This window comes from Gopherus flavomarginatus, chromosome 9 (assembly GCF_025201925.1).
Source record: "Gopherus flavomarginatus isolate rGopFla2 chromosome 9, rGopFla2.mat.asm, whole genome shotgun sequence".
Classification (NCBI taxonomy): domain Eukaryota; kingdom Metazoa; phylum Chordata; order Testudines; family Testudinidae; genus Gopherus; species Gopherus flavomarginatus.
This window is the reverse complement of record NC_066625.1, coordinates 85,685,709-85,699,373: the sequence shown is the minus strand read 5'-3', so window position 1 is coordinate 85,699,373 and position 13,665 is coordinate 85,685,709. Positions and strand designations below refer to the sequence as shown.

General features: G+C 46.1%; 2 protein-coding genes across 3 annotated transcripts in view; one reads left to right on the top strand and one right to left on the bottom strand.

Moving 5' to 3' along the window:
- The window catches only part of RASL12 (RAS like family 12), a 58,705-nt gene extending 45,756 nt beyond the window's left edge, over positions 1–12,949 (bottom strand). Inside the window, exon 1 of one of the 2 annotated variants that reach the window (XM_050967508.1) lies at positions 11,097–12,949. The gene's annotated coding sequence lies outside the window, so the exon portion shown is untranslated. The remainder of the gene's footprint in view (positions 1–11,096) is intronic. The other variant, XM_050967509.1, reaches the window with a different exon arrangement.
- On the top strand, positions 2,007–4,486 carry KBTBD13 (kelch repeat and BTB domain containing 13). The gene has a single exon (XM_050967497.1). It carries the CDS (start codon positions 2,173–2,175, stop codon positions 3,532–3,534), a length of 1,362 nt encoding a protein of 453 aa, XP_050823454.1. The 5' UTR covers positions 2,007–2,172; the 3' UTR covers positions 3,535–4,486.
- Positions 12,950–13,665: the final 716 nt, after the last annotated feature.

Here is a 13,665-nt window from a genome sequence, read left to right as displayed (position 1 = left end):
TTGTTTTAGCTTCTGCTTTGTTATACTGCAATCAGCATAGATGTGGATAAAACCACTAATAAGTGGGGCAGTCATTTAAGGTTAACCTCCACTGATTTCAGAGCTCCCACTCCAAAATGTAAATCACCTGAATTAGGGACAAATTCGATTGCTAATTCCACCTCCTTGATACTCCTGGGAGACAAAAATAGAAACGGCCCCAGGGAGCTTTGCAGCGATCCCTGCAACCATGGCCAGGCACACAGATGTGAAATCCTCGCCCAATATCTGTCCAAGCCCCTGAATGAAGCAGCTAGCTGGACTATTCCTTGAAGGAGGCACTGAGGTTGTCCAGTGGATGCAGTCCAGCTGTCAATCCAAGAGCTACTGTAATAGCAAAAATGAATGCTGTGTTTTTTCACCAATGGAGCCCACCTCTGTGGAACTTTCAAACCCCAAGGCCGACCGTTCACCTCACAGACCTCACATTGATTTTGCATCATCTCTCCCAATGTGCAAAAGTAAAATTAAAAACCTGTAATAAACCGTCCCTACTGCTTGTCAAATGCCCTTGGTGTGTGTGGCCTGTGGTGCTGGCAGACGCACAGTCCCACAATTCGGGCTTAAAGACTCAAAGATTTACGGAAGTAGTTATCTCACTGGAGCCATAAAACTTACTTTTATGAGGAGGGGGAAAAAAGCATGCTCTTTCCAGCAATACAAAAAGCCACAGCTGTGGGATGAAAGGCAATGAATGAATGTCAGGATTATAATATCTATGTCCATTTCTGCACTGGAGTCCAGCTCTCCCCCCATGGAGATCACGTCAGAGTCTGTATGCACCCAGTAGAGAAGCCGCCTTTGGAATTCCCAGAACTGGGCTTCTCAGACACTGTCCTTCTGTGGACCACATCTTAACAGAGATTTTCTCAGGGGCACCTCCTCATCCATTCACAATTGTGCGGATCATCTCCCTGCCAATCTGCAGTCACATAATATGCTTGTGGCAACTGCAGCAATCGCTGACCTGAAAAAGGTCACATTAAGGAATTATTGAATGTATTTTTAGCTTCTTTTAAGGCATTTTAACATCTAGAATTTAGGAGGAGGAGCAGGTACCATGTGACTAGCCAGCTCTCCAAGGATCACCAGCAGTTGCTCTTTGAACCAAAGTTTAGGACCCTCTCCTAAGAGTGTGGGTCAAACACTTAACACCTGTGTGCCTCAGTTTATCTGGTAGAGCACTTGCTCCCCCAAAGAGGAATGTTCAATGTGTGAACCCAATTCTGCTACCTGATACACTGGTTTAATTCTGCAGTAAAAACGCTGAGCAATTGCACTCTCAAGAGCAGAATCTGGTCTTTTGTAAAGCACTTCAAGATCCTCACAGCAAAGTCCAAAGTATGAGTATTACAAGTATCTTGTTATATAAGTATTCTAGTTCCATAGCATCTATGGGCCTTTAGGGAAACCCAGTAAAGACCCCAGGCAAGATTTTCAGAAGTGAGTTGTGATTCTGGGATCCTTAAAGGGGCCTACTGTTTAGAAAGCACTATGCAGCCAGCCTCCTAAAACCAGGGCTCTTTGTGGCCTCAGATGGGACACACAAAAATTGAGACACCAAAAAATCACTAGTCACTTTTGGAAACCTTCACCACCATCTTCCCTAGGTAACCTTCTACCTTGGGAGACCACCTCACGTCATCCCCTAAGGGGATTTCACAGGTTACAGCTGGGATGAATCAGACCCATCCAGTACGGTTAAGTTCCACTTTTATCTGATGACCTCCCTTCCCCACACTGATAGGCAGCTAAGTGCTGCCGGTCCCTGGACTGGCTTCTCTGTGTTTCATTCAAAGCAAGGCTTCTGGTATCAGCTGGTAAGAGAACTCCATGGATGCCAACGACAGTCTCTGCTTATGGCTTTCGTTGCTGGCAGCTCCAATCACATGGGCCACAGCTATCTTTAGCTGGAGGTATTTATATTACAAGTTAGCAGCGTCTTAGCTGCTGGGGAGGCTCAGAAAGCTAGCAAACAACAACAGAAGAGATAGGAACAGGGCTCTGCTTGGGAAGCGGCCGACACACTGAGAAAGGCTTTGGGTTCCATTGTGTCCTTGCGTTGAGACACCACCACCGCCTGCTTCCCTTGTTCAGGTCCCTGGCATCAGAAGGCTGACTCAGGATCAGACCATGCAGACATTACTGAGGGGAAGAGTGCGTATCAAAGTGGAGGAGGAATTTTTCATCACGGACAAGGCTCTGCTGGTGAAACACAGCGAGTACTTCCGCGCGCTCTTCCAGTCTGGCATGAAGGAGAGCATGCAAGATGAAATCCAGATCCGAGACTTGAGTGCCATGGGATTTCTCCTCATGCTCCGGGTCCTGGCAGGGGAGAGACCCGTGCTGACCTGCGAGGAGAATCTCAAGGCGGTCGAATGTGCAGCTTTTCTTCAGGTGAAGACGATGACCAAGTATCTGATTAATTCAATCAATTCCGATAACTGCATTGTCCTTTATCAAGCTGCTGCCATGTTTGGCCTACAGGACCTTTTCCACAGTGCTGCCCTGTACATTAGAGATGGCTATTCTGATTTAGAGGAGTACTTAGACTGCCTTTCTGCTGACCTACTGGATTACGTGGACTCCCTTCTGCCCAGCACATTTGTTGCAGTGGGAGCCCATACACCAACCTTTGAGTTTCTACAGGACCTTTCGAGAACCATCTGCTACCTGGATGAGGATGACAACACATGGAAGATGCTCTCCTGCTTGCCACTGACAGCCAGCACATTCCTAGCTGGCATGGCAACGCTGGATAATAAAATCTACATAGTGGGTGGAGTCCGTGGAGCAAGCAAACAAATCGTGGACATCAGTTTTTGCTATGATGTAGATGCTAACAGCTGGAGAGAGTTTCCCAGCCCTCAGCAGCTCCGGTATGACCTCACACTGACAGGTCATGAAGGTTATCTTTATGCCATAGGAGGAGAATTTGAGAAGACCTTGCTAAAGTCTGTGGAGAAATACAACGTGTCCTCCAACACCTGGACTTTTGTCGCCGATCTGCCCCAGCCAACGGCAGGTGCGCCTTGCGCCCAGACCATGGGACGGATATTTGTCTGCTTGTGGAAGCCACTAGACACCACTATCATTTATGAGTATGAGATCCAGAAAGATGAATGGCTTCCCATCTCAGCCTTAAAGAGGCCTCAGAGCTATGGACATTGCATGGTGGCCCACAGAGATAATCTCTATATCATACGGAATGGGCCCTCAGACGACTTTCTGCGGTGTGCAATAGACTGCTTCAACCTCACCACCGAGCAGTGGACAGCTTTACCGGGGCAATACGTGAACAGCAAAGGAGCTCTCTTCACTGCCGTGATCAGGGGGGATACAGTTTATACAGTCAACAGGATGCTGACCCTCCTCTACTCCATAGAAGAGACTACATGGAGGTTCAAAAAGGAGAAGGCTGGATTCCCAAGGAGCGGGTCCCTACAGACCTTCCTTCTCAGGTTCCCAAAGAGAGACCACAGCATTGCCACTTAGTCAGTCCCTGCCACAAGGGGGCACTCAAGGATACAAGAGCCATTGAAAGCTAAAAATAGATCCTCAGCTTTCTCCTTTTGGTTCCAAGCCTCCAGCTGCCCAGGAGAATTCCCTGTATAACACAGGGTTGCAGTATCACTCAGGTCCCGACCTACCAAGCGCTGCTAGCTCCTCCTAGGTTTGCCCTTCCAAGGAGCAGGAGCTAATGTGAGCAGCCGCAGGTCTGCTGATTGCCCTCTGCTCGTGGTTACAAAGGAATGAGCACTCTGTAATGCTCACTCTATATTTAACCCGAGGTTGTCCTAAGAGTTTGTAGAGTCCTTTGAGAGCTCCAGATGAAAGACATTTCAGAAATGCAAAATAGACAGTGTGGCCTAAGGGATAGAACACCAGGCTGGAACTCGGATGACCTGGGTTGGTTCACAGCTTCTGGGTAACCTTGGACAAGTCACTTCCCCTCTGTGTGCCTCAGTCTCACCATCTTTAAATGGGAATAATGATATTGCCCTCCTCTGTAAAGCACATTGAGAAACATGGAGCAAGGTATAGTTCATATTGACCAAATTCGTCAAATGTTTATAAAACCATTTATTCTATGCACTGATGGGAAAAGATCAATTATTTTGTAAAATTAAAGGGAAGTTTGGTTTTTTTTAAATGTAGGCACATGTTGAAAAGGGATTGTTGTTTCATGGAAATTAAATGAAATAACGTGTAATGCTGTATATAAGTCAGGGTTTTATACTGCCTGGGAAGTGCTTTTCCAGCTGCCAAACATGTACTTAGGAGCGTATTCCTTGCATTGCTCTTGAGATATCTAGGGAATATATCCATTGACCTGTTTCCAATTTGAAGTGATAGCATAGACTGAAATCATAGATTCTTAGGGTTGGAAGGGACCTCGGGAGGTCATCTCGTCCAATCCCCTGCTCAAAGCAGGACGAATCCCCATATGGCCCCCTCAAGGATTGAATTCATAACCCTGAGTTTAGCAGGTCAACGCTCAAACCACTGAGCTGAGCTATCCCTCCCAGCAGAGTGTCCATCACATCTCTATGAAGGACAGTGTATGTAGTGGGGGTGGGGATATTATAGCAGGGGGATGAAGGAAAGAAACATTAAGCTGTTCTGAACTGATTCCAAGTGAGACAATCCAGTAACTCTTAGAAGTGGGCTGACAGCAGGTGGTTTCTGCCACATTTAGGTTAAGAGTTGGCTGGGCGGAGTCTGAGCGCTAAAGCTTGGCTTTCAATCTGACATCCCTAAATCTTATGAGTCATTAGTGTAGGACCATGGCTCAGAGTGGTAGAAATCTCACAATACCAGCTGATCTCGTAGCATTCTGGGCTGCTTCCAGTGTGGATTCTGAATCGGAACCTGGGGGTCGGGGATTGGGTCTGGAGGATTCCGATTCTGCAGCTTGCAAAGGGAGTCGGGTTCAGGCTTCTGTTTTGGTGCATCTCTGGTAAGAAAATTTGTAGAGTGAGTCTTGCACTGGAATCATCGAGATCCAAACCCCACCCTCATGATTTCCATACCAGATGTGGAGCTGGAACTGTTCTATAGCATTTCTCTTTACCACTTAGGGCCTTCCTCACTCACATTAGCCTGCCCTTCATATGCTTAACAGCATCGTTCCCAGAAAGAGCCCTCAGGAAAGGTTTACCTCTGGGAATGACAAAGCAGCATCAGTCAATGCTGACTGGCTGATCACGTGACACCTCTCAGAATGGTGCTGTTGGGAGAGATATTAAAATCATGGATCAAATATCTCCCTGGTGTAACACATTGACTTAGTATCAGAGGGGTAGCTGTGTTAGTCTGTGTCCACAAAAACAACAAGGAATCCGATGGCACCTTAAAGACTAATAGATTTATTTGGGCGTAAGCTTTCCTGGGTAAACCCCCCCACTTCTTCAGATGCATGGAGTGACTTAGGTGAGTTACAGTAAGGATGAATCTGGCCCAGTCTGCAGCCCTGGGAATGTGGGATACATGGAACATATTTATGGGTATTGGGTTAAATATTCCCTTCTCATCCCACAGTACTTTACATCCTGCTCGTTAACGCTTCCTGCTCTTGTTCACAAGATTGCTAGTGACACAGGCCAGATTCCTAAGCCAGCCTGTCATCCCCTGGAGCAACAGAGGAGACTGGAAGTGCCGCGGTGACCCCTCCAGCCACTTTGGGGGCAGGGTTTATCAGCTCTTGAGAAGCCACATCCAGCCTCTCCTTGTCAGGGAGACTGGTCACTAAGGTACCTGTCCCTATGGGCAGATAGAGAATATTGCTCTTACAACCGAGGAGCCTGAACCAAATCTCTCAAAACTGAGTATCCCCGAACTTGGGAGTGCTCAGAATCTGAACCCAGGTCCCAGTCCACACTTTGCAAGTGGCCTCCTCTTTATAATGGGCTAAACCAGAACGCCAGATCCAAACACGCATGAGCTGTGGGGTATTCGAGTTGTCAGTTCTGAGGTGGACGCCTCGCTAGGGATTAATCATCAACCCTCTTTCTGTCTGGTGCATTTAGCAGCTGGACTCTTTCATTGGCTATAAACAAGGTGGACTATGAAAGGCTAACTGGAACCATGAAAAACCCTTGTCCCAGCTGGAATGAGAACATATGGCCACTCTCGTTTGTGACTTACGCTAGGTTTTCAAACCAGATCTCTGGCCCAAAGGACTAACCCCCGGCACACCCTTGTATGACAGTCGTCTCTTCCAGGCGGGCAGGATCTCATTTCCAGTTCTCCTCCTCCTCCTCCGTTTCCAGTAAGTGAGCATTACAAGAGCTGCCTGCTCTCAGCCCAGTCCTCCAGCATAACCACAAGCTCAGTAAGAACATGATACAGGGGGACAGGCTCCCAGGATTCTCTGACGTGGCCCAAGGTTATATTGGGAGATGTGTCTTGGGGTGGATCAGTTTCACAGGGACAGTGGATTCTGCAATGGAAGTACAGGTAAGTCAAGAGCTGTGTGTCCCGGTAGAAATCCTGAAGCGGCTCACACAACTTCACAGTAACAGGCGTGTTAGTGTGAAGTACAGGGAGCAAAATACAGCTCCTCATTCCACCCTCACGACAAATCAATGGGGTTCCACGGACGCAACTGAGAGCTGTGTTTGGCCCACGCTACTGGACCAGAATAGGAATGATGGCTCCAGTCCTCAGCTGATGTAAGCTGGCATAGCTCCTTTGTCGTCAATGGTGCTATGCTGATTTACACCAGCTGAGAATCTAGCCCTGCAGCACCTTAACAGTGGTCGGGGCATCTGAGTGCTACTTTTGTTATAATTAAACTGGCCTTGTATTGCACACTGGCCTGTAGCGGACACAAGTACTTACCCTGGGAAGATTCCACTGACTTGAAAGGCATTACTCCAGTCTTACTCCAGTGTTGCAGAGAAGGATCAGGCTCATTGGGCCCAATTCTTCTTTCGCTGCACCTGTGTAACGCTGTAAGGTGTAAATGGCCCCGCTGCCTCTCCTGGCATTATGGAGCAAGCGTGTGTTTCCCCCCATTTTTCGATTTTCCAGTCCAAAGCTGACATCGCTCTCATAGGCAGCCTTTTCTCTACAAGGTAGCCACTTCAGCAATGCAGTAGCCACTGTTGTGACTATGCTTCAGATCAGAGAAGAGTTGTTAGCCACACAGAATTTGATACAGTTGGGTATTGCCAGCCTGCAAATGGAGCTAAAATGGGGGGAAACTGCTATAAGGAGCCATGTGCAATCCCCGTAGTGTAGGCGTGAAGCTGCTTTCCTGACAGGTGTCTTGCTGCTTGTGAAGTCCGAGGCCCAGATGTCTTTGTTTCCTGCCTTGTTTTCTCCTGCCTAGCTCGTCATTGCTCATTATTTGCTATTCATCACAACACAAGTCTATCCCCTTTCCCAGTGCTGGAGCGGTGTATTCCCACAGGGAAAGGCCCAGCTCACTGGACAGGCTTTCCATTCATAAACTTGGCAATTTCAACAGCTTTTACTTCCGCTCCATAATGAAAGCGTTCGCTCTTGAACTGTACCAAGGTGTCTCCCACGCATCAACAGATTCATTGTCTCTCACCACAAGTCATTACTGGCTTTGCTCTGGCAGTTCAGCAGTGCTTTGGCTATTGGGCCAGAGAGAACAGCATGGAGGAGATGAGTCCATCTGTCTGAAGAGGGGCCAGCAGAGACTAGCTAAACTGCTGGCCCTTTTCCCTGTCATGGAAATACTGATGCTTCCCTAGATGAAACAAAATGTGCAGGTTCAGGATCAAAGACACAGAGTTATGTGGCTGACAGAAACTGAATTACGACCAGAAGAGATGCACATTTACCTACTGCCCATATCCATATACATTCTGTGCCAATGCCAGGAGAGAGGTCCTGGAGGCCAAATTTAGGCTGCAAGGTAACAGATTAAAGTCCAGGACCTCCATGGTAGCATTCTCTGAAATGCATCCACTTCCACGTGTAGTTAAACAAACAGAACTGCAGGGTCTCAATGTGTGGATGAGATAATAGTGTTTGGAGGAGGGATTTAAGTTTATTAGGAATTGGGGAACCTTTGGGGAAAGGAGAAGCCTATACAGGAAGGATGAATGCCACCTAACCCAAAATGGAACCAGATTGCTGGCATGTAAAATTAAGAAGGTCGTAGAAGAGTTTGTAAACTAAGGGTTGGTGCAGGGGAAGCCGACAGGTGCAGAGGAGCACACAGTTTGGACAGACACATCCCTTGGGGAGGATTTTTTAAAGGGGATACTCTATATCCTAGTAAAGAGAGGACAGGAGTTGATAAAGTACAGGTAGGAACTGAAGAGAAAAAGTCAAACCAAAAAGAGTCCCATTCAATTCCAAAATTCCAGAGACAGTGACCCATAGGCTTGAGATCTGTACAGGGCAGAGAACGGGGATTGGGCCGTTGTATGGGGCCACCAGACATATATGGTGCATTGTACATAAAGTAATTATTTGGATTCACACCATGGTTTTCGGTCAATGATTTCAAAATAATGCACAAAGCTGGGTAAGTACCATGATCCCCTTTTTACAGATGGGGAAACTGAGGCCAAAAAAGTTCATTGATGCTCAGCATCGTTGAGTCAGGAAAACAATATCGACATCTTCTAACTCCCAGTTCCATCCTCTAGCAATGATGTTACTGTGATCGGCTGGATCATAGAAACCCTCCTGGGAGCTGCCACTTGATGTGCCAAGACTACTTTTACCCCTGCTTTCCCTGCCAGCTCGGGACCCCAGCACCCTGTCTTGCTGAGCCAGACACTCCAGTCTGCTCCAACAAAGACCCAGGGTCTGAGTTACTTGAACTAAAGCTTCAGGTTTACCTGAAGGCAGCTAACAGAATGTTCCTGTCTTTAACACTCAGATGCTCAACGCCCAATGGGGTCTAAACCCAAATAAATCCGTTTTACCCTGTATAAAGCTTATACAAGGTAAACTCATAAATTGTTCGCCCTCTATAACCCTGACAGAGAGAGATGCACAGTTGTTTGCTCCCCGAGGTATTAATACATACTCTTGAGTTAATAAGTAAAAAGTGATTTTATTAAATACTGAAAGTAGGATTTAAGTGGTTCCAAGTAGTAACAGACAGAACAAAGTAAGTCACCAAGCAAAATAAAATAAAATGCCCAAATCTATGTCTAATCAAACTGAATATAGATAAGATCCTCACCAGTTCCAGAATGCTCCCTTTCACAGACTAATCTCCTTTTAGCCTGGGTCCAGCAATCACTCACATCCCTTGCACACTGTCCTTTGTTCCAGTTTCTTCCAAGTATCCTGGCAGGGGTGGAGATGCTCTCTCTTTAGCCAGCTGAAGACAAAATGGATGGGTCGCCCAGAGGTTTAAATAGACTTTCTCTTGTGGGTGGAGACTCCCTCCTCACTCCTATGCAAAGTCCAGCTCTGAGATGGAGTTTAGGGGTCACCTGAGCAAGTCATATGTCCATGCAGGACTCATAGTTTTTACAGGTAGCATCCATTGCTTACATGCTGCCTTGAACGTCCTCAAGTAGACTTCTTATGTGGATTGGAGCCTTCCAAGATCCATTGTCCTTTAAGTGTTTCTTGATTAGGTACTTAATTTCAACATTCCTTTCCCCAGGAACTGACCAAATGCTCTACTAAAGTTATTTAGATACCAAGCCAGTACACAGCCAACATTCATAATATTAATAACTTCAAATACAAAAATGATACATGCATACAAATAGGATTAATACATTCAGTAGATCATAACCTTTATGGAGATATGTTACATGGCATATGTAGCATAAAACACATTCTAAGCATATTTCCATAAAGCCTTATGGGAGGTACTGTCACAGCTACCTCCCTTGAGGGAGACTTGGGGGAAGTTTTACTGCTGCCTTAGAGAAGCACAGAGGCTGACTAGTGTGAATCCCGCAAGGCTTAGCGAGCATTAGCTTGCTTGACATTGTCTTATTTTGAGATCCTGGAACAAACCTATTAGTCCAAGCGGTGCCCAATACATTCCCTTTCTGCAGATACAGAAAAGGGCATAAATAAGAGCTCTCAGTGGCTACCCACTCACCTGGTCCTAAATTTTGACAGCCTCTTAAACAGAAGAAAATAAGCACTTCCTGTTTGCATAACAGAGCCTGAATCAGTCAGATTTAAAGCTCTCCCAAAAAGTTTCCCACACCTCAGCGCCATGGTCAGGCTATTTTAAAATGAACAGCGCATCATGAAGAAGGGGAAAATACATCTGGGATCACTGAAATCACCTCCGAGCCTGGGAAGAAGGCCCCAGTCCCACTGACGACAAACTGGTAAGTCACTAGGATCAGGGAGGGCACCGGCAAAGGATGTGTACGGTGGTAGGCTGTCTGGGGTAGATCCGTGTTTCAGTTGTACAAGGAAAGGGAAGACTAGGAACCTTCCTGGTTCTCTCTGTGAATTGGAGAGGGGCCAAGGAGGCGGATTTACCCTCGCGCCTCTCATTGTTTATCATGGGCTTGAGTACCCGCTGCTCCCATTGAGTGCAATTGGATTTTGGGTACTCAAACCTTCTGAAACACCGGCCCTAGTTGCATTCCGATAGCGCCAAGAGGTCCCTGCAGAGCTCAAAGCCCCATTGGTGCTCTCTGGTATTCCTGGTGCATGGCTACTGGTGCACGGCTACTGGTGCAAACGCACACCCCCAACTGGTTGCGCGATGACAGCTCGGGAGCTGAAGTGCCAGGGTTCGTTGAGCTGCTGCCCCTTGGCAATCAGCCCCATAATGCCCAAAACTGCACTGGCTGATTATTCCCTTTTATCTGAGACACCTGCTAAGTGGCAGGGCCAGCTATGCCAAGGACTTCAACAGAGATACAATGCTATTTATTCTAAGAGTCATGGTTTTGCCAATAAGGATATATTTAGGACCTGATAAACTGGGGCAGGCAGAGGCTTCTGAAAGTATAAGAAAGGAGAAAATATCAATGGAAGAGCAGCCTGGGTTCATCTTCAAGCTCATAAACATTGTCAAAGGGTCCATTATTTCCAGACACAGAGAGCCCAACATATCGTTTTTACGCTGTACTCACAGTTTCATCAGGCAGGTCACGGAACACTTGAATGTTTAATTTCCTCCCCTGATTTCCTCCTTTCTTGGGTTCTGAGCCTAGGAGCTGGGAAGATCTTTATTGCATCACACCAAATTAATATCCTCTTTCTGGAGTATTTGGAGAACGGTTACCTCCCCCACCCCATATTTCTACAAACCTTACACACGCAGCATTGCTAGAAGAGCTCTCCGTTAGCTGGACTCTGCCCATCAGTGCATATAAAGTGGTGATCAATATGAAAAGCCAATATATTACACAACCATTCTTCCACAAATTGAGTAGGCTCCTAACCCTGCAGGCCTCCAGAATCGAAGTAGAACAGAAAAGAATGCCAGCTGGCAGGCCTCAAATTCTTAGATTTCTAGCTCTTGCCAAGTTCCCTGCATTGTCAAGCATGCAGCCATGTGGGTCATTACAGTTACTGGCTTTTAAAAGGCATCCCTCTGTCCAGATTCATTTCTTTTGTTCATCGGTCTCCACTTGCCCCTGCCATTGGTCTAGGCCACCATCTTGGTTTTCCCCATCTACCAGTTTCATTAAAATAGTTTCCACTGTAGAATCCAGCAAGGATGCTGAGGATTATAAAATAGCTCATTTTCCATTCACAGAACCCAACTGATGCAGCTGAAGTCAATGATCGGTTTCAACATGAATTAAATGGTGCATCTCAGGGCAGAATTAGGCTACGTGAATGGAGAACTTGATGCGTGGGACAGAACTGTGGACAGTACAAGTGCTCAGAGCATGGATCATACCAAGAGTGGCAGGCACTTGGACAGACCTCTGGGCTTGCATAGAGCTCATTGACTTGCATGAGGCTCTGTGTTTGGGTGTAGGTGCCACCTAGACAGAACTCCAGGTACCATCAGGGTCTCAGTGAGGTTGCCTTGACTCCTACACTGGAAATTTATTTTTTCCCTTCCACCATTTTCTGCTTCCAACTTTACTCTGTGCTGCAAATTAGCATTCTCCTTGCACAAGACATCTGTCTGCACCTAGCCTTTTACGCTGTGGTCATCACAGTGTCATCGGAAAGCCCAGCTAGGGTCCAATCCTTGTTTCTCCTGCCTCTGAACAGGGAGTTCATTATCGAGCATTTGTTCATTCTGATCATTTATTAAAGGGTGGGCCCCCTCACAGCTGCTGACTCTTTCTCTCCTGATAAAGTCGTATCAGCACCAGCAGTCCCATTGAAGCCGAGAGATCTCTGTGTAGCAGTGAAATTCACTCCTCTGCAGCAGCACAAGGCCTGTAGACCATGTTAGCCACACTTGACTCTACTTCAAGGGCTTAACTGTTGCATGGGCCTTAACTCACCATTAGGTCATGTCATTTGGATTGCTGTCCAGAATGAGATGCCAGATCAAACCAAGTTCAATACCACTGATGAGTTTGAACTCGCTAGATGTGACTTTACCATTACACAAATTGAATCTAATTCACCATGTTAAGTATCCTCACACCTTCTTGTCAACTGTCTGAAATGGGCCATCTTGATTACCACTACGAAAGTCTTTTTTTCTCCTGCTGATAATAGCTCATCTTAATTAATTAGCCTCTTCGTGTTGGTGTGGCAGCTTCCACCTTTTCATGTTCTCTGTATGTATATACATCTTCTTTCTGTATGTTCCATTCTATGAATCTGATGAACTGGGCTGTAGCCCATGAAAGCTTATGCTCAAATAAATTTGTTAGTCTCTAAGGCGCCACAAATATTCCTGCTCTTTTACCAAAATTAAGAAACACAAAAATAGCCATGGCTTGGCAGAAAAGTTTCCACCTCATGATTTAGCTTAGAGTTCTGCTCATTGAAACAAGATCTACACCAAAGGTGTGAACATTTCCTGCTACTATTGTCTTAAAGTCATTCACACCACTACAAGGAACTTTCCAGCCCTCAGCTATGCACTTTCAGGGTGGACATTTCAAACAACAAAGAGGTTCCACAGTCAGTCACAAGCAAGACTTTTCAAATGGGGATGCACAAATATTGCAGGTGGCAAGAGAATCTCTAGAGTATGATTTTTACTACTTCTGTTAGAGGCCCCAGTCAGGATCGAGGCCTCATTGCACAATGCACAGAACAAGTCTGGAGCAATATCTGTTTGTAGCTGTTACCCTACATCCTCAGAACGTTAGCACAGTTCTTCGCAGGAATGCAAGGGATCTGTGAAATCCAAACATTTCCCTTGTCCAAACAGATCAGGTCAGACATGTTCTGGGCAAATTGTAAAAGCCCGTTTATTCAGTTCAAGACAAAGATACCAAAAATACTTGATTTACTGCCTCTATCTAAATACTCAATGTAGCTCCATACCACCTGTGCCATATTTTGGCCTGGAAGCAACATTTTAAGGCTGTAATATGAATGCTTTGGTAAAGAAGTTTATAATGGAAATGCCAGTGGAGCCAATAATTATATAGCTAGGCACTATTTCTTTAGAGAAACAAGGTAGGTGAAATAATATATTAATAAATCTTTTATTGGGCCAACTTCTGTTGGTAGAAGGTATAAGCTTACAAGGTTGACAGAGCTCTTCTTCAGGAC